Source organism: Stigmatopora nigra, chromosome 2 (genome assembly GCF_051989575.1).
Source record: "Stigmatopora nigra isolate UIUO_SnigA chromosome 2, RoL_Snig_1.1, whole genome shotgun sequence".
Classification (NCBI taxonomy): Eukaryota; Metazoa; Chordata; class Actinopteri; order Syngnathiformes; family Syngnathidae; genus Stigmatopora; species Stigmatopora nigra.
In genome coordinates, this window is record NC_135509.1 from 2,581,182 (window position 1) to 2,603,265 (window position 22,084).

Below are 22,084 nucleotides of genomic sequence, written 5' to 3' on the forward strand. Positions count from 1 at the left end.
AAGGACATAGTATATTACCACATGACCAAATATAGTAAGGCTTAGAAAAAATAAACATGTAAAGTAAGACTTTAAAAAATATAACCAGGCATAGTAGTTTGTTTCTTTAAAAAAAGGTACAATGTATATTAAGTTTTTTTTTTTTTTTGGGGGGGGGGGGGGCAAGTGCATGTATATTAAGTGTGCATAGGTGCACAGGTAAAAAAATAAAAATAAAAAAAATCAATCATACTACAATTAAATTATCTTCTCGTGACAATATATTGATGCGTCGAAATGTCACGGACTAATTTTTGGAAAAACAAACATGGACATCGTGCCATGAAAATGTCAATGAAATCTCTTCTGGGTGAGTCATGGAGGCCTGTTTTTTTTAATACTGGATTGCCTGTTCTTGCAGTTACCTTGGCAACGGACTGATGGCCACACGTCTCTCCACGTTACGCCGCCGCGGTACTGCTGGTTTATTTTCAAAATTTCATTTCGAGCAGTGGAAAAAAACTCACCAATGACACACTGATCCTCTCCCAGATTTCAAAAGTCCTTGTCTACCCGGAAAGTTCCGAGACGTGTGGGCTTTTGGAGGAGAAACTTGCTCTTGGGATGGAAAGAAAGACAAAAAAAATCACCATGACAACCAAAATCAATCAGTTTGTGGTGTGTTCAGGTGCTTTGGGATACAAGGCATGTCATGAAGACGTTTTAAAGACGGTCAATGGGGTTTTTCATCATCACCATCATCTTGGAGCACAAAAGACACTTTTCTACGCTAATCGGTATGTAAACATTTTGTACATTTTTTTGGGCGTTTTTTTGAGTACTTACTTTTTGCAGACGATGTCGATGGAGGACAGCTGGAGGTCCGAGACTTTAGGAGGAAGGCCAAGGAAGGTCAGTTGATATCACAAGGAATATTATTATGCATAATTAATAATTTTTTTTGTTTTTTAGTCTGCAAAGAAGCGAGGAATGGAATTTTTAAAGTCAGTCCTTTCCTATGTTTGGACTTGACGTATATAAGCTCTATGTCTCCTCACTGACGATTTACTAAGTAGTAAAAAAAACTATTCCTAAGTTTAAGAGAATACTTTAGGGAGGAATTGTATTTGTCAAACTAGTTCATAGCATTTTGAGTCATATTGCTTAAATTTAGAAAACAGTTTAAAAATATTGAAATGCATTTTAAGCCTAGTCTTGAATAATAATAATAATAATAATAATAATAATAATAATAATAATAATAATAATAATAATAATAATAATAATAATAATAATAATAATAATAATAATAATAATAATAATAATAATAATAATAATAATACAAGAATAATTGAGTATACATACTTACATTTTATGCATTTGAGATTATTATTATTATTTATTATTATTATAATTAAAAAATAACTTATATAATTTAAGTTATACTACTACAAAAAGTGTATTCAGATTATTATTCTTTTAGCTTTCCAAAAAGCAGTGAATACAAGTCTTCTTACCAAGAAAATACTTGAGTCCAAACAATTTAAAAATTCAGGGAAAAGATATTTTTTAATTATCTGAATAAATACAAAAAGGCATTGGAGTTATTTGGTTATCTGTTTGTGTTGGTAGCTGAGCAAGAAAGTCAAGAACGTGGAGGCAAGTTTTCACCACTCTTTGCATGTCATACAAACATGTTTGCAGAGGTAATGACATAAATGTTATCTTTCTATAAAACTGGCCTGGTATTTTCTTTGGGCCCCTTTTTGACTCACCTCCCTTAAAACAATCGTCCCCGTCAAATATGTACAAATCTCCACGGCGTTGATTTTTACAGCAGCGCCACCACGTCTCCGTAAGTGGCGCCTTCTGTCGTCATGGTGACCAGTTGGTGAGGAGGAGACAGACCGGTTACGGGGTCTTCGGAACCTAGATGGGAGGACAGTAAGAAAAAGACGTAAGTTTCAACACTGTAAAAAATGATCACAAATTTGGCAATTTGAAAAATACATGGTCCAAAACGTACCTTGTGATCGGAGCATGGCGTGATGGAGGTTGACGGCATCCAGGCTGGTCGCACTCTCGCTATCGGCCTCTAAAAGGCTGCTGCGTGTCAACGCCTCCCCTATTCAAACATTTGTTATTAAGCAAAATGTAGACATATAGTTTCCTTTAATGCTTCAAAAATGAAACGATCTACATGGCCCCGGAGACTTGATTCATGTAATTGCTTCCCACATTTAGTTATCTGTTGTAATTCCATCTTGTAGCCGTCTGCGATCATTGTTTCAACCCACACAGCCGCTGTAGAATAAATCCCAATTCAAGCACATCTTTTTCAATTAGCGCGCACACACGGCGGAATTTAAGCGCTCATTTCCTCAGCCCGTCCTCCCGCCTGGCAATCCCGTGTGACGCTTTTGTGCTGATAAATAAATGAGCGCCAGAAGAGCTCATTTGCTGTGACGCCTGAGAAAGCGTGATTCCATCTCCAAATAGGAAATCCCAGCCACATTGCTCTTTGTAAGAAATATTCAGGTTTTTTGAAGAGGAAATCCAAATGGATGGGACGTAAGTAGTCCAGATAAATGTGTTTTTGTTTGTGTTATACAGACCTGTTTCCCTGCTTTCGGCGGCCAGGCCTTCCTCCCCGTGGCGCCTCCTGATATGGACGTTCCTGCTTCCGGATTGAGAGAAGGTCTTCCCGCAGATCCCGCAATGGTGAGGCTTCTCACCTACAAGGTGCACACACACACACACACACACATGGAAAACACATTAAAAAAATAGGGAGTTTGAATTTTTAGTCAGGGTTCTAAAACACAAAGCGTCGGAAAGGCGTAGGCGCCACTGGTTGACTGACCAGAATGTACGAGCATGTGTTTTCTCAGACTGGAGTACTCGGCAAAGGAGCGCCCACAACCATCTGCTTCACACACAAAAGGCTTTTCACCTAAATCACATGAACACATGCACACACGCATGAGCACAAATCCACACATATGTTGCTATTGAAAAGGAGAAAACAAATACAATTCAAGTTGCTAAATTAGGATACAACATTTACTCTGATAGACATTAAACGGACGCTACTTTAGACTTTTCAAGAGATTTTTACACTATGTCTGCATCCTTGCTAATGCTAACTTGTTTGCGGAAAAGAATGTATTGCCGTTAAATAGTATTTTTTGATCCCGCAGTGCGTTTTCTTAAGTAGCACTTCTCTAATATCACATTCCTAATCCTGCTTTTAGATGCAACGGACACTTCATTAAAAGGAAAAACTGCTTGTCCGTAAAAGTCAATGTTGCGCAGAACAAAATAATCCTTCTATAAAGGCCATATTTTAAGGGCTAGTTACCATCCCATTAAAAGTTCCACGCGTCCACTCTGTTAATCAGGCGCCGGCGGGAGGAAGCCGAGCGGAACGTGCCGTTAAATAACCCGCGTTGAATAAAATATGAGCGGCGGCGACCAGTCACTTTGGCCCCGGTGCTCGATCTCAACTCACCGGTGTGCACGCGTCTGTGGTTCTTGAGGTTTCCGGCCGTGGTGAACTTCTTTCCACAGTCGCTCTCCTTGCAGACGAAGGGTTTGTCGCCGTTGTGCGTCCTCATGTGAACCTGGAGGCGCTGGAGCACGTAGAAGCTCTTGCCGCAGCCCTCCGCCACGCAACGGAACATGCGGTCGTTCCTGGAGCCACAGACAAACCAGAGGGATAGACACTCACTTTTTGGAATGGCGGCACGCGTCCCATAAAAGCCCCAGATCAATATGGAGCTAAATTGTTCTATTAGCGTTGGCAGGAGGCCTTTTATTGGCACGCGGGGGGCGCTGAAACGCGTATTGGACAATTTACAAAACACGGCTTTTGTTTATTGTTTGTTTATTACGACGCTCGGGGCGCCAAAGCCCAACCGTCGTCGTTAAAAGCCAGTATAATTAGGCGGAAATTTTTATTTTTGTGTGATTTTGCGTCCCTAAGAGGAAGACTTCTAGACTTAATGGTGATAGAAAAGTATGAGCTAACATGAAGAAAGACTTTGAAATGATTTTTTTGTCACCTGTGTGTTTTCAGGTGGTACTTGAGATGAGCCGGCCACGTGAAGGTCCTACAGCAGCCGTCGAATGAGCAGCGGAGGATCTGCTGCCTGGCGGTCAGGGGACGCCCACTCCGCGGCGGCGAGGACATCGACGTGACAGGTGCCGCCGCCATTGTGTGTCGTTCGTCGTGCGTGTGGTCACCTAGGCAACAAACAAGCCCATCATGTTAAAGTCAACTTATAGTGCTACTAACAGTGAAAAATACTAATTAATTAAAATGAAATTCATTTAAAAAAATCAAAAAATAAAAGTAGTAAATAATTTATATGAATATTTTTAATGTCCCATTGCAGTATAGTAAATGCGCGCAACATTATTTATACAACAAAATGACAATTAAATGAGTATATGAATGTAATCTAAATGTATAAAAAAATAATTAAATACTCCATCAGATTAACTGATGAATTAAATTTGACCAATTTCAAACAAGTCCCTCACATTGTTGGGTTAGTATTTGATATGGCATTGACATGCTTGTAAATCCGACACTCTTTACATACTTTGAATTAAAATAGCCGGATCAGCTGGAAAAGTCGCTATTAGATTCCTTTCCAAAATCACTCAGCCCGACTCAACACTTCACCTATTGGATTTCATAAGATGAATAAAACTTAATTCCAGTGGCATTTAAAAGTACACGTGGTAGTGGTCCGCGAAAGCACTTGGGCAAATGTTTGCCAAGGAGTGCCGTAAACTCTGTTTGGCCAGGGGGGGCAGCACTTCCCTAACCTCACGGGGACTTCAAAGATGACCTCCACCGTCCCTTGTAAATATTTATCGTCCAGGTCCAGGCCTCCGCTACGTACTTTTTAACCCAGTGTTATGTTGCAGATGGAAACAAATTGGAGAGGAAGAAAGAAGTTACCGTTGGCCGCTCTGGCATCCTGATTAGCTTTGGCGTCGCGCGCCAACTGCGCTCGCGTGGCTGCGATCAGGCTGTCGTGGGCCAGCTCCTGGACCCGCAGGTACCAAGGGGCGCTCCCCTCCAGGCCGTAGTCCGCCGTCGACGCGTCTTCGTCCTCGCCAGTTCCATCCGCGGCGAAGATGAGGGACTCGGAAGAGGCTGTGATGCCTGCCGTGGTCACGAGTTGCTGACTTATATAAGCAGCCCTAACTGAGATTGTGCAATGTCGCCACCCACCTTTTGCCAGGTTGAGCAGGACGTAGGAGGTGCCGTCCGACTGCTGCAGGTCGTGGAGAACCGGCGGAGGGCTGGGCGAAGCCCCGGGGCGCGTCTGCCGCATCGCCGACGGGCTCCGCTCCGTCACCCCTCCGAGCTGTGACAGTGATGACGAACTTTCCGGCGGTGGACTCAGCGTGCCATCTGAATGCCCCCCCAAAAAAGTAAGAAAAAACATCCATTGATATTTTACAAGAAAGTGAGGGAAGTAGAATGTGACCTGTGAGGTGCAGGTGTCCACACAGCGAGCTGCCGACCGGGGTCAGCAGTGGCAGGCAGGGGTTTTTGCTCTCCGGCTCCTCCAGACCCTGCGCCAGCGGGATGGAGGCGTTCTGGACAAACTGCACCAGCAGCTAGCCACAGGAAAACAAATGACACACCAACTACTACTTTGCCATCAGCCCCATTGATGGTCACGACTCCGGAATTCGCAAAAGGTAAGATCAATTTCACTTGATATGCACGGTTGCCTTCATCTAAAGCAGTGCTTCTCAAATAGTGGGTCGCGCCCCCCTGGGGGGGGGGGGGGGGGCGTGGTGCGATACCTGGGGGGGGGGGGGGGGGGGGGCGTGTAACCCTGGGGAACAGGATTTTATTTGGCCGCACTAGTATAAAGTGTATTTTCGCATCCACTACAGAAGCTAGCAGTGGCGCTCTCATTTATTTTTTATTTCAGGCATTGATGCACTTAAAATCTTTTCTGTTGCAGACTTAAAACAAGATTTAATAAAGTTATTCTTTGTAAATTTGACTATATTTCTTTCTTTTTTTCCTTTTCTTTAATGTTAATAAGGATAAAATGTTGTACTTATAACAATTTTATAAAATGATTTTATTTATAGTCACGGTGGGAAGTGGGGGGGGGGGGTAGTTTTCTTCTTGCTAAGGGGGGGCCTAACAGAAAATAATTGAGAAGCACTGATCTAAAGGGAGACTATATGCACCATTCATTTTAAACATTCAGATCCAGTCAGAATGGATGACACATCTGTCACTGTCAATGACTTAAGATGTCATTCTTACCTCTGGTTTGGAATCGAGCTCATCGGAAAGCATGAGTGTCCCTGGTTGTCACCTAAGTGATCAATTGACATTTTTTTATTTACCCGATAATATGTATTATGAAAAAGATAAACTTACCTTAAGAAGTTAAACTGGAGCTTCAGTGTCGGTCATAACAAGTTTGTACTCATCGTGAAGTCAGGGAGCATGTCATCCGCGTTAACTGCAAAACTAGGAATACATGTGCAAGTCAATTAAGATCAACACTGAAAATTGTCATTAATGATTGCAATGAGATTGTTTTTTGTAGCTGCAGTTGTCAGCCGCGAGCTGAAAATGCTCGTAGCAGAAGCCAGCTGACCTGCTAGCTTACAGACGTATAAAGTATGAAAAGAGCGGAGTTAAGCTGCAGGACAAAAGCAACAAAAAAAGACGTCTTACCGTAGTGCCGGGAGACGTTCTTCCCTTTGAACAATGCTAAACTGGTGATGCTAAGTAGCAGCCCGGGTCAGCTACACCGCTTTACGGGATCTCAGGCGGACCAAATAACATGCATTTGCTTTCACTCACTCATCGTTCTTATCCACGCGACGCCATCTAGAGTCCAAATACAGATACGAGGCAATGTTGCTGTTAGTTTTTGTTGACATTTATTTTGACAATAGAAAATCAGTCATATTTACGTTGTCTTTGACACTATTTTTATGCAATCCCTTTGAAAAAAAAATGAATAATATTGTCTTTATTTGCAGATGTTGTGACCTCGGCCATTGGGCAACTTGGACAAAGTTGCTTCAAATAATCAATTTTGGTTTCCTGTCAACAAGAGTCAAGTCGTCACTAACAGATCACAGAGTAAGTAACATTGGAAGTTTTTCAGTTTATTTAAGCAAACCCGAACAAACGCCAGGAGATCATTAGAGAAGCCCAAAACTAAAATGGGACAACAGACAGTCACAAGCGGCTTAATGCAGTCGAAAAGCCATCGAGATCCATTTGGGTGCCAGAGCAGTTAAATCGCAACACATAAGAAGACATCCTCACTTGCGCCAGGAAAAAAAAAAAGAACACAATCCCTCATTTCAAGTATGTTTTAAATAATTAACACAGTGGGTAGAAAGTATAGTGGCTTTGACAAGGATTAGCTGCCTAAGGGATTTTGTGTTGTGCTTTTAAACGCTTTGCAAATCTAACGAAGCCACCCCCAACATTTTTAGACATTTTCAAATCAATGGCGGCAGAGGCCAAAAGCGCCGCACCGGGAAGCCGAGATCAACGCAAAAAGACACTTGAGGTAAGCTCACAATAACTGGACGGCCGTTTTGGTTATCCGAGTCTGCCTGGACACAGTTTAGCCAATAGAAGAAAAAAATATCCGCTAAAGTGTTCAATTGCTCGATTCTCAACACGTGACTGCCAATTAATTAGCTTAGTGGTTGGCGTTGAGGAAAATAATTTAATGTGACTTGATTGTTGTTGTTTTTTTCATCCCATTTAGGGCAAACGGTAGCTGCCGTTGACAATGCAAGACATCCAGTCCATTTAGACTTGGAGGGGCTGGCAGTGAAAGGAAAGGAGGAAAAAAAAGGTAAGACAAAGTTACATTTTTATAAATGAAAAGTTTAGGAAAAACAGTAATTTTTCACGCATTTTATAGGAACTTTATTTAAGTTGATGCATATGACTTTTGCAGGCGGGCTAGATTGAATTCGAAACTTAACATTTAAAAGATTGCAGGACGTTTCATTTTTTATGTACTATCAAGCGTTAAGACCCTTAATCCAGTTGATCAAATGTAAGACTTTGGAGCATCCCATGTGGTCGGTCGCATTAGTTACCTCAGCACAGGGGGCAGCCTACTAGTGTCCCCCGCCTCCGACGCATGCGTAACAAGTGCTCAGTGCTCACCGGGCCGACAAAAAGATGTCCGTCGAGGGGGCTGGGCTCGTGTGTCAGTACCCTAAAATGTAGGCCAAATTGCTAGCGGGACTTAGCAATGCCTTTCAGGTCACGTCAGTCTGGCTGGGATCGGCCTCCCGAGATCCAGTCGTCCTTGGAGGCGGCGGGCAGAGCCCTTTTGGCATCGTCATCTTCCTCCTGAAGCCCGGCGAGCAGCTTGTGGCAGAGAGCCGCGTCCCCGCTGCGCAGCGCCTGCACGAAGAGACGGGTATGTTCGCGGAGGCGGTCGAGCTCCGTCTGGGTGCGGCGGTTCTGCCGCAGCAACTCCTTGGTGCGCAGCGTAATGTCCAGGAGCCCCGATTTACTCAGGATGTTGTATGTGTTGCAGAATCGCTTGCGCCTGCTGTCGCCGTCGTCCTCGGGGGGCGACGGTGCCGCCTCGTCTCGGCCCGCGGGGAGAACAGCGACCTGCACCTCGCCCCGGTCCGACTCCCGCGGAGGCGCCGTCGCCGAAGCGGAAGACGAAGAAGAGGCGCTTCCCCTCCCCGAGGAAGAAGAAGCATTGCCGGGATATGGCGCTATCTTGGGGTAGGACTTGAGGATGGGGAGGTACTTCTTGAGGCGCCGGTGGCGGGACGTTTCCTTGGAGGCTTTGCGGGAGACCACGGGCTGAAGGAAGACCACCTGAGGCTGCCGGACCATATCCATGCCGGGGTTGAAGCTCCAGGGTTTCACGGCTGGCGGACCCCCGTCTCTGGGCTGCAAACACGTGAGTGACACCAAGTGAAATTAAGCCTCAATGTAATTGACTACAAATATCCTATCATTTTCCCCGCCAGAGAAACCAGTTGGTTGCCCCCCGCCGGAGCCGCCGGAGAAACCAGTACGTTGCCCTCCCGCCGGAGAAACCAGTACGTTGCCCTCCCGCCGGAGAAACCAGTACGTTGCCCTCCCGCCGGAGAAACCAGTACGTTGCCCTCCCGCCGGAGAAACCAGTACGTTGCCCCCCGCCGGAGCCGCCGGAGAAACCAGTACGTTGCCCCCCGCCGGAGGCGGGGGGCACAAGTAAGTCACTAGTATGGAGTACTAGTATGTGGCCCCCGCCGGAGGCGGAGTGAAACTAGCAGGCTGCCCCCATGTCGGAGGCGGGGGACACTAGCAGGCTGCCCCCGACGCGAAGAGGTGCTTGTCCCTACCTGCTTGAGTACCACGTTGTTCACGATGATCATGGGAGACACGCCAGAGTAGGACCCCCCAACCACAGATAGCCGGCTTCCCGGTCGCGACGAGTCCTCGGAGTCTGTGTTGTCCGTGGTCCCCGTGTGCTCCGAGCTGGCATCTAGCCGCCAAGTAGAAAGGCACGTGAGGAAGGATGAATGGATGGATGGAACGAAAAAGCTGTGCTAAGACCAACCTGAGAATCCAGAGTCTCTCTCCGAGTCGACTCGAGAGCCGCCGTGAGACTTGGAGAGGCGGGGCCTGGCGGCGGCCCGCGACTCGCTTTCCACTTTCCGCTTGGCGCTCATCTTCTGACTTTTCCCGTCACTACGGACAAGAGAGCCCGCGAGCAGCTACATCAGCGTGCCGGAAGGCGGATCTGGAAAACCACACACAAAAGATGAGGGAGACTCACGTCGCGGCCGGCCAGGCCAAAACTTTGAGCAATAACATCGTCTTTTAGATAGGCCGTTTTGTTAAAATACAATGTTAACAGTTGCCTTTTTGGGCACAACATAAACGTGTTTTTACTCATTACATGCCGCTGATGGCCAAAAAAGTCCACTTACACGTCCGAAAATGCACAATCTTCTATTTCAATTGCGAGTTGGCCTATCATTATTACCACCACCACCAAACGACATTGAACGCCACATTTATAGACAGCTTCAGTGCTACAAAATGAGCACTTCAGTCACACTAACTCCTCTCGAAGCAAAGTGGAAATTAATGCGTTACTCACGAAATATATTGCTCACAACATTGACATATTTAACTCAATGCTTGACAATGGCGGTCACAAACATCCAACGTCGTAATATACTATGGTAATGACTGGTTGGCTATCGTTTTATCCACTACCACCACTAACAAACAACAAAGCACATTGAACGCAACATTTTCAAAACGGCTCGCGTGCTACATTAGCACTATACGAGATAAACTAGTGGTCGTGGATTTTATGGCATTATTTGAACACGTATCTTGCTATTCAGCCGCTTTTTAGGGAACGCGTGAGTTATTTGAAGTTTATCAAGTGCATCGTGGCCAAAAAATACGTCGCATGCAACTCGAAGCTATTTGTTAGCAACCCGCTAAGTTAAGTTGACGCTCGGGCTACGCAGTTGAAAACAAACAAATAAATACGCAGTTATAACAAAAGAGAGAAAATGGCTTACTTTTGGACGAGTAAAACGAATGTTTTGAGCTGGAAAAGGACGGCGATGAGAAGCTGGTGGGCGGACGACGGGCGGATGCTTTTCCGTCTGTGGCTACTGGCCAGTCTTCGGCGTTCCACGGTACAGTACACGAGACACGGTCGCCCCTCCTCCGCCGGCCAGTCACATGTCACATGCGGCGCACGGTGGCTCCAACCGTCGACTTTGGCCCCGAAACTATCACTCGGCCGGCCTCCAATTGGACAACACCTTCACAAATGTCAACGTTTTCTGCAACTTAGTCGTTCAAAAGGAGGAGAAGACGTCGAGTTAACTGAGAAGCAAGTTTCAGACGCTTTACCGTATTTGGCACTGGGGGGCGTTGAATCGTCGCGTGCTGTCTGACGTCGTCTCACTTCGGGCTAGTGATTGGCCGGCTCGGCCAGCAGCTGTAAAAAAACGTGACTTCTTCCCAATGTGATGAGACATTTGAGTACATCGTGTGCGGTGGGCGTGTACTCGAACACAAACATCTCCTGAACGTACGTACCATCGGGAAATCCACTGACGCGTCTAGTCGGTAATATTGTGTGGCCTATTACATAAGAGCCCTGCGGCTGACCCGAGTGGCGTCTTAAAACAAAGCTGCCGGAGACCAAGGGCAAAATAAGGTCGGCACTCGCCCTCCTAAAACGAAAATTAGAAGCTAATGATTTACTAATCAACGAACATAATCGTCGCAATAAATTCGGCACAACGTGCAGTGTCCACTTGACACGACTCTTTTGCTTGAAATACATTACATTTACACATTTTTCTAACTGCGCAGGATTCACAAAAAGATTGGGATTTGTTGGTACTTTCAGCAAAAAATGTCAATCTGGCAACCGGTTATTCAAAACGTCAGTGAGTAAGAAAGACTTGGTTTGTTTGTGTTGTAATGACTCTGTATTTGGGGGCTCACAGCACAAATACAGGGAGTACAATTTAGTTGAAGACGCTAAAAGGGACATTTCCGATGGGTAGGGCGTGTGTCGTCTTTGGGGCAACCAAGGAATTAAGGAAAAAAAACTAAAGTTCATGTGGCATCTACTTCTCTGTGGAGAAAGCTCTCTTCATTAGCGTCGGTGGCGTCTTCCCAGCTTCGTACAGCGACTCGGGCGGTGGCGTGCTCAGGCAACACCAGTCGGGTATACGACCCACCTGGTTGTAGTAGTCGCGGGACACCGACCTGCTCCCGAGGATGTCCTGCAGCGCCCCGAAAATGGCGCCTGTGGGGGGGGGGGGGGGGGGGGGAATGTTTAGAGAGCCACAGTGAAAATCTGCCCCAAAGCAAGCGGAGCCTTTCCTACCTCCGAGCCAAGCGGTGCAGTTGGGCTTGGCGGGCGGCGAGTGCACACGGAAGCTCTTGCTGGCCAGCACGTGGCTGTACTTGGGCTTCTCCGCCAGCAGGCGGATTTCGGCCAGCAGGCGGTGGAGGAAACCCGGCAGCATGGCCGTGCCGCCGATGACAACCAGATTTTCGGACAGCACTTTGCGGGTGTCGATGGGGCACTGCGGGACAAACAAGACTTTTGGGCCATGGCGCAAGCTCGAAAAACCCCAAAATGGCCGTCTGTTTTCGCACGGTCCGTGTTCGATCCAATAGTGTGTCGCATACCTTCACCAGGGCGTCGAGGATGAGCGAGGCGACGCTCTTTTCTTCATTGTCCTGCTCAAACATGATCTCCATGAGGGAGTCCCTAACAAGAAAGTAAACAGAGTCACGTTTCCCACTCGGACGAGGCAAAAGAAGTTCCCATTTTTCACCTGATGGATCCTTTTATGTGCAGGATTTTCTGGCCGTCCAGAGGATAGTCGACGTCTGGTGGAGGAGCCGGACGCTAAAATCACACACAAACACACAAATGTGAACTCTTCTCATTGGAAGAGGTCCATTTATTTTCTCGATCGCTTCCAGTCGTCAAGGTTAGCTCGCTCACCTCGGCCAAACCGTCCATGTTGAACTTGGCCGCCTGTAGTTTGAGGCCTCTCTGCAGGTCGCTGACGAAGCAAGTTCTCACTGGAGGAACGCAATCACCACGGTCGTCACGTTAGGAACGCACATTTTCCAAGATGGGAATCGGGGTGGGCGGGGCTTCCCACTCACCTTTAATGTCCTCCACGATCTCCTCCGGGATGACGCCGATGACGGCGGGCACGCTCTGTCCGGTGGTGGTGTCGGTGTCCACGCTGCACTGTTCTACAAGGAGTCCATCTAGTTCTCTGTATTTAGAGGCATTATGTGAATTTCAGGTGTAAAGCAGAGCTGATTTAAAAATAAATACATTTGATTTTTCTGGCTGATTGTTGTGGTTTCAACTGGTCTTATTTACATTTGAAGTTAGAATTAACGCTTATTGCCAATGGATTGGCAAATAGCTAAAATCCCTATTTAGCCCAAATTTCAAAGCGTCTCACTTGTGAATGGCTTTCCCACCCAAAGGCAAAGCCTCCCAGGCTGGCAGAATCAAAGTGCACTCATAGACCTGGTGAGCAGGTTAAGGAGATAGCAAAACATAAATACAAATAAAAAAAAATAAAAATAAAAAACAACAACTACAAAAAACACCCAAGTTCTCATTAGAATGTAACAAAAGGATACAGGCAGCACCAAGGTTTCTGTGTGGCCGCAGTCCATGACAAGAGCCGAGTTGATACCCAACGTCATGATGGCCATCAGGTGACTCGGTGCGAAAAGAATGGAGGGTACCTGTCACCCAGAGTAAAAAAATAGGGGACGGTAGACGTTCAGGAGGACGGCTGTCAGAAAGGTGAAGTTGTAGAGTTGTTCCAAGAACTCTTTACCTCAAACTGTTTGAAGAAAACCTTGGTGAGCGTCTCCCTAAAGTGAGACGGGCAGAGGATGGACTCGATGATGACCACTCTTCTGTCGCGAGGGTTCACCAGGAGATGTCTGAACGTCAAAAACGTGCGGGGAAAAAAACAATAGGAAAGTTCATTTGGAAAACTTTTGCCTGGAGTTTGCTTGCTCGTGGGCTCACCTGAAGTATAGGGTGTGGATAAACTCTTTGAGAATGACATAGAGCTCGTCTGTGTTGATGTTGTACTGAACCACTTTGGTGGCCTACAGAAAAATCAAAACAAACGTCAGCGACTGCTGGAAGAGTATTGCTTATGGTTTCCAAAAGTGTCATTTTCGCTACCTGCTGCTGTCCCGGCTTGCGTATCTCGCTCGGAATGATGAACCTGGGCCCCGTTTCCCCTGCAAAGCCGCATCTGGAAGAAAGGGCCCGACACAAAAATTAGGTCACGGGAGGGGGAAATGTTCTCCAGTCAAATGGGTGAGACAGAAGACAAAAATGGTCTTTATCCATCAACTACTTCATGTGATTTGCCTGCGGCAAGGACGACATGCTTTATTTAAGTCAATGCTGCTGGACTAAAAATGATGCTTAATTTTATATCAGATTAAGAAGGCAGTAATTACATGAGAAGCGGTGATCTGGAGTGCATTTAGCTAACAAAAAAGTCTTAAGCGATTATAAAGATTTTGCCATTTAGAATACATTGACGAATGGAATATAACGAAACTAGTTTAAACGACAAAAAATCTGAAGTTAGCAGTGTCAGTTAGCCGACAGCTAAGTATGTATGTATACTCACTTTGTATACGCCGCTCCTAGGTCGATGACGATGGCGGTCTTTTCAGCTCCACTGCCCAGACCATCAAATAATGGCATTTTAAGTTATTCAATTTTAATACGGTTGCGGTGGTTTGTGTCAACCTTTTGTTATTGCTAGAGGAAGACAAATAAGACTTCTGGTTAGGGCTGGGCTGGGGATGCAGGCGCGATGACGCCACTCTCAGGCGCCCGACGATTAATATATATTTGTTTTTTTAAATATTTACGTGCTATCTTTTAACATTATGGAGTAAATTCGTGTTTTCATTCACCCTTTAACTAAAAAAATGCTATTTGGGATTACATATCAGAATGTATGGGTTAATTTGAACGAAACGCAGTTACATATACAGGTACATTACCGCCCTCCTGTGGACGGGAGTAGAAATGAGAAGGATGCGCAGAAATTCCAAAAAATGAAAACGCGTGACAATTCAAATCGATTATACAACGCAGCGGAAACGCAAAAATGAGTTCATTGCGGTCTTTAAATTTTGATTGAGATTAATTTTGCTTGGTTTAAATGACAGTTTCCATCATTTGGGGCGTCACTGGTAGACGCACTTGAGGAGATCGAACGCTGACAAAAACAACAACAAGGAACGAACCTCCCTTTTTTCTTTTGATCCATCCATCCGTCCTTCAGCACAAGAATTCCAATTTTTGCATCCTCTGTGGTCCATCATGCGCCCTGCAAGGTAAGCATACTCCATTTTATTGGGTGCGTGTATATGATTTTTTTCTCAGTTCACATCGATATGCACCAGATAGCCCAAAATTGGCATGAGCGTCTATTGAAAGCGTGTAATGCGATTGGGATGCCAACATAACGCAGCGTGAAGTTGTTTATTCCACATTTTTTGCAAGGACAAGGGATATATTCCAATTTTGGGATATTGTCGTTCCAACATTTGTGCTTGGCGACGATTACTGTGACTCAGCTCGGATTTGGTAACCATGGCGCAGCAGATCTGGAGATGAATTCAATTTTTTTTCTAAAATAAATTTTTAGGGTAGTCATCTTTTCAAACAGGGCGCTCCTATTTTCAGGTGTCTTCATTTCCCTTTTAAAGGGTTTTGATACAAAATGCTGCCAGTTTTGGGCTATTTAAATGAGCCTTTATCTTTTTTCATGATTAGTCATATTCTTTTATAATGATAAATGATATATTACATCCTCAAGTAATACTTTTCCCCCCTTACTTACCTCGTTGCATGCCTTGAATGATGATACATCCAAATCTTTCAAAGGCTAGATGTCCAGTCCATTTTGACTTGGAGGCAGATGTCTAGATTCGACGTGTAGTGCTGTGAATGGCAAACAATGAGTTAAATAAAGACACCTGTGAGAGAAAAAAACAATAAAAACCTAATTCGTACAAAAACATTGCACTTCAATCCTTTTTTACTACAACTAATTAAATTGAGATGAAATATGTTGTTCTAAAAAGGGAAATACAACTGAACCTCACTCAACTTCTGGATTTGCAGACCCTGAGAGAAGACCCAAGATGTTGCCGTCAGACGCCCTCTGTCGCCTCCTCCTTGCCGCAGTTTGTCTGTGCGTGTGTGGAAATGCAGTCCGGGACGTTCATAAGCCCCCGGGGCCGCTCGGATGGAGACCCCGGAGGACGACGGCGCCAAGTGAAAACGAGGCCCTTCTAGAAAGGATGGCGAGAGACGTGACATTAGGAGACGGGAGAGGGTCTCCCAATCCAGGTGGGTCGACTGGTGCTGGGAGCTCGGCGCCGGCGTGGGAAAGCGAAAGCGGAGGTCCCGCCATCCCCACGCCAGCGGAGCCCTTCTTACCGGACATCCTGCCGAAAGAAGATGGTGCGGATGGCCTGTGGACGGAAACCCTCACACCCAGTGGAGGTCAGTGTGGACATAGCGCACCAGTAATGGCAGTCAATGTGTTAGATCATTAGATAATGAAACATATAGCCAACCTATAATGAAGAAACTCCTTTGATTGGATACAGCGCCGCCATCTCGGGACCAACCCACGGAGGGCACCATGTCGTCCGAGTCGCTGCCTCTCATTTTTGAGCCCCTGGAAGAAGCCGCCGCGTCCCCGTCGCAGCAACCGCTCGCCACCAAGACATACGTGCCGGAGCGAGCGGTCGCCACAGAGACAGATGAGCCTCGCCGGACCACCCCGCCCACCGCCAGAGACCCACCCATCAGATCAAGTGCGTTTTTGCTAACCTACGCCTCTCCCACGTGGACCTTTCAAAGCGACCCGTATTTTCTGACGTTAAGATGGCGCGCCATCGCCCACTTGGGAAACGGCTGAAATTTTGCGAGCGACGGCCGAGCCAGATGTGCGGACAGGCCCCTTGTGTTTTTTCCAAAGCGAGCGCTACGGTAAGCCAATGATGCGTTCAATTGTTGAATGGCAAAATAACGTTTCGATTCTCAGACGCAGACAGAGAGGAGACTTTGGATGAATCGGCGGAGGATGAGGAGAACCCAAGCAAGTCGCCCCGGACGCAGGCCCCTTACAGCCTTATACCCCCGCCACCTCCCGTGTGGGTGCGAGGCAACCAGGGCCTGAGTAAGACACCTACTATGGAGCTTTTCTAGATTATTCAAATGTTCTGCCACCGTTGGCATGCCTAGCCACTATATTTCAAGCTAGAGCGCAAAACTTTGTTGTTTACGTAAGATCAAGACAAAACTGCTAAAGTTGACCTTTGACCTTCTTTTGCGCAAGTGACTCATTTTGGTATTTGACAAACATTTTGTTCCTTCGGTAGCTGCAATCCACTTCCATACTTTTAAAAAGAGAACGAGTGCCTATTTTGGGGAATGAACCCAAAACTTTTTTTTTGCGGGGGTGCTGGAGCCTGCCCCAGCTAGCTATTCGTATTTGACTCATTACATCCCATTGATGCTAACGAACAAGCATTCAAGAGTTAATGTTAAAATGTCTTCCTTACAGTGCAAAGATGGGTAGCATTAATACGCGAAAAGGTAAGACTAACCTCGCCGTCCTTGGCTTCTACACCCCCTCACTACTTTCCTCCCAACGCAGGCGGGCTACGTGTCAGGGATGCTAGCCCCGGTAGCCGTCGGCATGGTGGGCGCCCTGATACTCGTCGGCACCCTCTACGGCGTCGGAAGGATCCGACGGAGGCGGAGGAACAGCTTCAAACGCCAACGAAGGAAGGTTCAACCTGTGGAGGTGAGTACGCATTTTCTACGTGGAATGCTAACTTTTTTTTTACCGGCACTAAGGGGGAATTTGAACCCATTCTTGACATAGCAAACCAGCGAATCCCACCCCGGTCTCGGACGGCAGGATCAAGCTATGTTGCTAGCGGACAGCTCTGAGGACGAGTTCTGATCCAAACCCAATGAAGTAGGGATGGCCAACTGATTTGCTGACGAGGGCCGCCACCATACGTCGATGAATCGACAACTAAAAGATGAGGGGGAAAAAAAACATTTTAGTTGCAAAGTCAAAATCCCCAATCGGAAAAGTTCTTTTTGTACTTTAGGGAAATTACTTTTACTTGAATCTGGGGGGAAATAGGAATAGTGTAATTGTATTTCATCATTTTTAAAAGTTTCTATTTTTCCATTCTATTTCTTTTATTTAAATGTTATCTAAAGCAAAAAAAGGGGGGAAATTATTTATTTTTAAGTTAAATTTTCCAAAAGGGGAACAAAATGGGAAATGTTGGATTTTTGCTGTCTGTTTGTTGTTGTAAAACAGATTTGTTTGTAAAATATGACTTTAAAAAGGAATATGGCTGAAGCCCGTCATTGAAAGACTATCGGTGATACATTATGCAAATGTAGTGTTTTGTTTGTAAATGTCTAAGAGTAAATACAAAATTGCTATATTTTGATCGTGTCTCAAAGCCATTGACGGCAATGGACGTCTCTTCCCTCCTCATCCCAGCCAAATTGGAGTGGACGTCTATAGCCATCAAAAGCAGCAAGAATTAAGCCGGGAGCTATTTTTGTCGGCAAATTGTTTTTGTCGTGTTTATTGTTCAATTGCAGCCGTTAATGCAATAATACCGTTTTAAGGTTTAAAAAGGGAGCGTTTTAACTTTGGTGTTTTCCCAAAATAAAAGAATTTGCAAAACCCAATTGCAGTGCGACGCGTTAAACAAAAAAGTAGACCAGTCTGGTGTACAGCATTAAAAAAATCAAATAATTTATTTCTGTGTTCTTTTTTTTTGTCATCTCTCTCTCCTCCACATTAAATAAGATCTATTGGACATGTTGCAGATCCAAATCAAAAAGGGGAGTTGAAACAAATTTGACATGCAGAAAAACAACAGCAAATATCACTTTTGGCCTCTTTTTCAATGCGGCGTGTGGTTGGCGAAGCGTGTTTTCGGGGGCGGGCTCAACATTTCTTTTGTTTGTTTTCATGAAGGGGATTAAAAAAAAAAAACAACAACAATAACAAAGCCCTTCAGTCAGATGTAAAGCCACCCAAATAAGGACAACGTCACTGCCTAGTTCACAGCTTTGAGGACAAGTTTGGGAAAGGTCACGCGTTTTCAAAAGGTCTGGAAAAAAATGGACAAAATGGATAAATTGTTTAAGGAAAAATACATTGTTATTAATATATTTTTTGCATATTGCAATGAATTCCACTTGGTTCAGTGACGTGAAAATTGAACACGCAACAATTCCCAAACAAGGACCTCTGACACGAGTTCTTTAGAAGAAGCTAGACAAAATTATGCAGTTTTCTCTCGGGCATGCAGTCTCCATGTTTTATCCCAATATAATTTTCTGACAAAGATTTTAAAGCGCAAGTGACAGGGGAAAGAACAAAAAAAAATCAGTGTGTATCTGCATAGTTACACTATTGGAGTCAATTTATCGGACTTACGATTTGGGCGGAAGACTGTCTTCTACTTTTTGAGGGTGTCTTGGGGGGCTGGCAGTGCATTTGAATATGTGGGGGGAAATCGGGAAACTTGAAGGTGCTCGTGGAGTGATACGGAACAACGCCAACCAATAAAATGAACTCAACACGGCATAAGCGGTGCCGCCAAGTGAACAAGAAGGGGAACTGATAAACATGGGGCGGGGCACTTTCACACAAACAGCCAGGCAAACACACGCGTGTACTAATGCAAACTCGACCCCTCTGATTTTTTTTTCTTTTTAAAGAAACACAAAAATAAACTCCACCGATAAATTCGGGGAGGGCGGGGCTTGGGAGCCCCTGGCTTACTTGTTTTTCTTGGGTCCGGCCGGGCGTGCGTGCGTCCTCGCCTAAAGTTTGAAGGTCGAAAAACATCAAGGTCATCCAGAGACTCTGGGAACCCCTTCGCCGCTTCCATCTTTTTTTTTTCACGACTGGAGCAAAAAGGACCTTCGTGGAAACATCTGGAGGGGTGAGAATAGTGGATGTGTGTGCGTGTGTGTATTTGTGTGTACGCGTAGACTAGGCAGGCAGGCAGGCTCGTTAGTCTGTCCGTCGGGGTCCTTACGTCCCTCCTCCTCAAGGCCATCGGGGCGCCCTCAACGTAGCCACAGTTTGAGCCTGAGCGCGTCCACGCCATTCAGGTAGTATCTGAAGAGTCGCTTGTCCCGCACAAAACCTAAATTCTCGTATAGCTTCAGCGCAGACTTGTTGGTGATTTCCGTCTCCAGCACCACCTGGGGAAGGGTGGGGGGGCAACGCACAGATAAAATATGGGAATTGATTCAAGTGAAGTGTTGGAAACATTTCACAACATAGGGGTCACTTGAAAGGGTTTCATGCTAATTGAGCCAAATGTACCTTTGCCTAGGGGAAATATGAACTACAAATTTGCCTGATATAAGCTAATTCGCTATCAAGTTGAATACATTTTCCATGAACTTTTTGCATGTAGCAAGGGGAAAAATAAGCACATTTGCTTACCTCATCACAGTCACCCTCCACCATAGCGTAGATGGCCTTCTTCACCAGATTAGTACCTGACAAAACAAGATGGAAGACGCGTATCTCAGGGGTTGGTAAAGTGGACACATGAACGACTGAAATGCGTATAACGTAAACTAATTGAAGAAGAAAAAAGATCTAGCTGGCCCAGTCAGGAAAGTCCTACCGCCACTTGATTCTAAGTCTGAAGAAGAGTAAAAAATATGGATGGAAAAAGCACGACAGGGAGAGACTCTTTGTCCTCACCGATGCTTTTCCTTCTGTGTTTGGAGTCGACGGCCAGCATGGCGATGTAGCCGCGCCGGAACATCTTCTTGTGCATGTCCAGCTTACACACGATGGCACCCACGCACTCCTGTTTCACCATGGCCTGTCAAAAAAATAAACAAATAAACAAAAACACAGTCAGGTTTTGTCACCCCTAGTGCTTTATAAGCCTGATGGGTATATATAGATACGTGGACATCATTTGACAAGATTTGAATCTAATACGAGGCTTCTCTACCATCGAGTTTCATGGAGGAAACTTTTACGTGAATAATAAGAATGTTGTTGAGGCTTGAATCCCAACGTCAACCTGTTTTGACATACATTGCGGTCAAACAGGTTGTGTCAGACGGTGAGTTTTCGCAAGTGATAATGTCAAAACGTTCCTTAAAGCAAAATCATCAAGAATCTCCGTGAAATACATAATACAGGTTTGGGGACAATGAAGGTCGTCACGGACAAATAGTACAATTGAAAAGTCAACTTACCAGAAAGCAAAGCTGTGGCCAGTTGTGGATGAAGTACCTGTACGTGTAAATAGAGTAAGGCTCCGACAAGTCCTTAGTGATCAGTCTCATGATCCACGGCATCTGGAGCTCGGACTCGTAGCGCACGTAACAAATGTCATGGGTCTCTTCGCCCGGCGAGCTTCCGAGCTCCAGCCGGGCAAGTTCGTCCGAGGGCGGCTGCGGGTGCTTCGTGTCATTGGAGCTCTCGGAAGGGAGCGAAGGCGCCTGAGTTCTCGTCCGGGCCGGCATTCCGTTGACGTTATTGTTAACAAGTGGCGAATGGCTGCCGTTTTTGGAGCGACGGCCTTCCCGTTGGCAGTTCGGGGCGATCGGGGTCCCGTCATCTTCGTCGTCGCTGTCGTCCACCGGTGCGCCACCGGGCTCCTTTGCGGGGCTAGCGACCAAGCCGTTGAGCTGCTGCTCCCCGCCTGGCATTTTCAGGTGCAACGCCGGCGGGCTAGCTCGAGCTAGCATACCTTTCGGCTTCTTCTTGACTGTCTGCTCCTCTTGGGCGAGCGTCTTCGCCGACACCGGCTCCTCCTGGGGGCAACGCGGCCCTCCGTCCTCGGTCCCAGCCCCGGGGAAAGGGGCACTTTCGGCCGGGGATGCGGGCAGTGCGCTACTAGGCCCAGGCGGCACTGTGGCCATCCCGCCGCATCAAGGTGGCGACTCGCGCTTGGGAAACGTCGGACACAAGCTCATTCACGACGCCAAGAGGGGATACGACAACGGCGCGGGGGTCGCTGCGCCTAAAGGGGCAAAAAATCCTCAGATTATTGTGGGGGCAAAGCACTCGTGAGGCGACGATCTTTGCTTGCTTTCTCCTCGAGCTCTCCCTGCTGCCGTAAAGTGCTGTCGCAGCATAGGCCATCGCAACACTGCCGCACAGTGACGATTTACGACAGTGCCGCAACGCGCCCCTGGCAGCTACTTTGCACCTTGGCTTTCAAAAGGAAATGATTTAAGTCATGCCGCATGAAACCCGAGATTGTTTCACTATTTGTGCCACTTAAAAAATAACTGCTCTAATTTGTTTTTGGGGTGGGAATTCCCCTGACTGGTACTCATATCCCTATTTGTGAACTTGTTATAAACACAGAAAATTAGATTACATTTGGCATAGAAAATGATTTAAACAGCAGCAAAGGTTCAGGCTTGTGAGAGATATTTTTGTA

General features: G+C 46.0%; 5 protein-coding genes across 6 annotated transcripts; 1 reads left to right on the top strand and 4 right to left on the bottom strand.

Annotated features, from left to right (window-relative positions):
* Positions 1–1,529: 1,529 nt before the first annotated feature.
* On the bottom strand, positions 1,530–6,829 carry znf410 (zinc finger protein 410). Its single transcript, XM_077710258.1, has 12 exons — positions 6,710–6,829; positions 6,407–6,499; positions 6,290–6,341; positions 5,487–5,619; positions 5,228–5,410; positions 4,952–5,158; positions 4,044–4,224; positions 3,491–3,672; positions 2,843–2,932; positions 2,595–2,714; positions 2,006–2,104; positions 1,530–1,908 (listed from the first exon to the last, which is right to left on the bottom strand). Exons 3-12 carry the CDS (start codon positions 6,320–6,322, stop codon positions 1,811–1,813), a joined length of 1,326 nt encoding a protein of 441 aa, XP_077566384.1. The 5' UTR covers positions 6,323–6,341; positions 6,407–6,499; positions 6,710–6,829; the 3' UTR covers positions 1,530–1,810.
* Positions 6,830–6,895: 66 nt separating this feature from the next.
* Positions 6,896–11,098, bottom strand: cipcb (CLOCK-interacting pacemaker b). 2 transcript variants are annotated; one of them, XM_077739262.1, is made up of 5 exons: positions 10,904–11,098; positions 10,564–10,812; positions 9,582–9,764; positions 9,364–9,506; positions 6,896–8,926 (listed from the first exon to the last, which is right to left on the bottom strand). In XM_077739262.1, the coding sequence occupies exons 3-5, from the start codon at positions 9,691–9,693 to the stop codon at positions 8,282–8,284; spliced, it is 900 nt and encodes a 299-aa protein (XP_077595388.1). In that variant the 5' UTR covers positions 9,694–9,764; positions 10,564–10,812; positions 10,904–11,098; the 3' UTR covers positions 6,896–8,281. The 2 variants fall into 2 exon arrangements, with proteins under 2 accessions (XP_077595388.1, XP_077595382.1); XM_077739256.1 differs by lacking the exon at positions 10,904–11,098 and having other exon boundaries at positions 10,564–10,897.
* A 345-nt stretch (positions 11,099–11,443) lies between these two features.
* On the bottom strand, positions 11,444–14,493 carry actr10 (actin related protein 10). The gene is made up of 12 exons (XM_077739218.1): positions 14,209–14,493; positions 13,749–13,821; positions 13,587–13,669; positions 13,390–13,498; positions 13,187–13,294; positions 13,003–13,070; positions 12,692–12,807; positions 12,525–12,604; positions 12,352–12,425; positions 12,203–12,284; positions 11,895–12,096; positions 11,444–11,813 (listed from the first exon to the last, which is right to left on the bottom strand). Exons 1-12 carry the CDS (start codon positions 14,283–14,285, stop codon positions 11,632–11,634), a joined length of 1,254 nt encoding a protein of 417 aa, XP_077595344.1. The 5' UTR covers positions 14,286–14,493; the 3' UTR covers positions 11,444–11,631.
* Positions 14,494–14,595: 102 nt separating this feature from the next.
* armh4 (armadillo like helical domain containing 4) lies at positions 14,596–18,123 on the top strand. Its single transcript, XM_077739229.1, has 8 exons — positions 14,596–14,926; positions 15,720–16,103; positions 16,211–16,420; positions 16,491–16,595; positions 16,651–16,785; positions 17,173–17,204; positions 17,266–17,415; positions 17,497–18,123. Exons 2-8 carry the CDS (start codon positions 15,740–15,742, stop codon positions 17,575–17,577), a joined length of 1,077 nt encoding a protein of 358 aa, XP_077595355.1. The 5' UTR covers positions 14,596–14,926; positions 15,720–15,739; the 3' UTR covers positions 17,578–18,123.
* A 252-nt stretch (positions 18,124–18,375) lies between these two features.
* naa30 (N-alpha-acetyltransferase 30, NatC catalytic subunit) lies at positions 18,376–21,813 on the bottom strand. The gene is made up of 4 exons (XM_077739244.1): positions 20,889–21,813; positions 20,380–20,503; positions 20,113–20,168; positions 18,376–19,865 (listed from the first exon to the last, which is right to left on the bottom strand). The coding sequence occupies exons 1-4, from the start codon at positions 21,555–21,557 to the stop codon at positions 19,728–19,730; spliced, it is 987 nt and encodes a 328-aa protein (XP_077595370.1). The 5' UTR covers positions 21,558–21,813; the 3' UTR covers positions 18,376–19,727.
* Between the last annotated feature and the right edge of the window lie 271 nt (positions 21,814–22,084).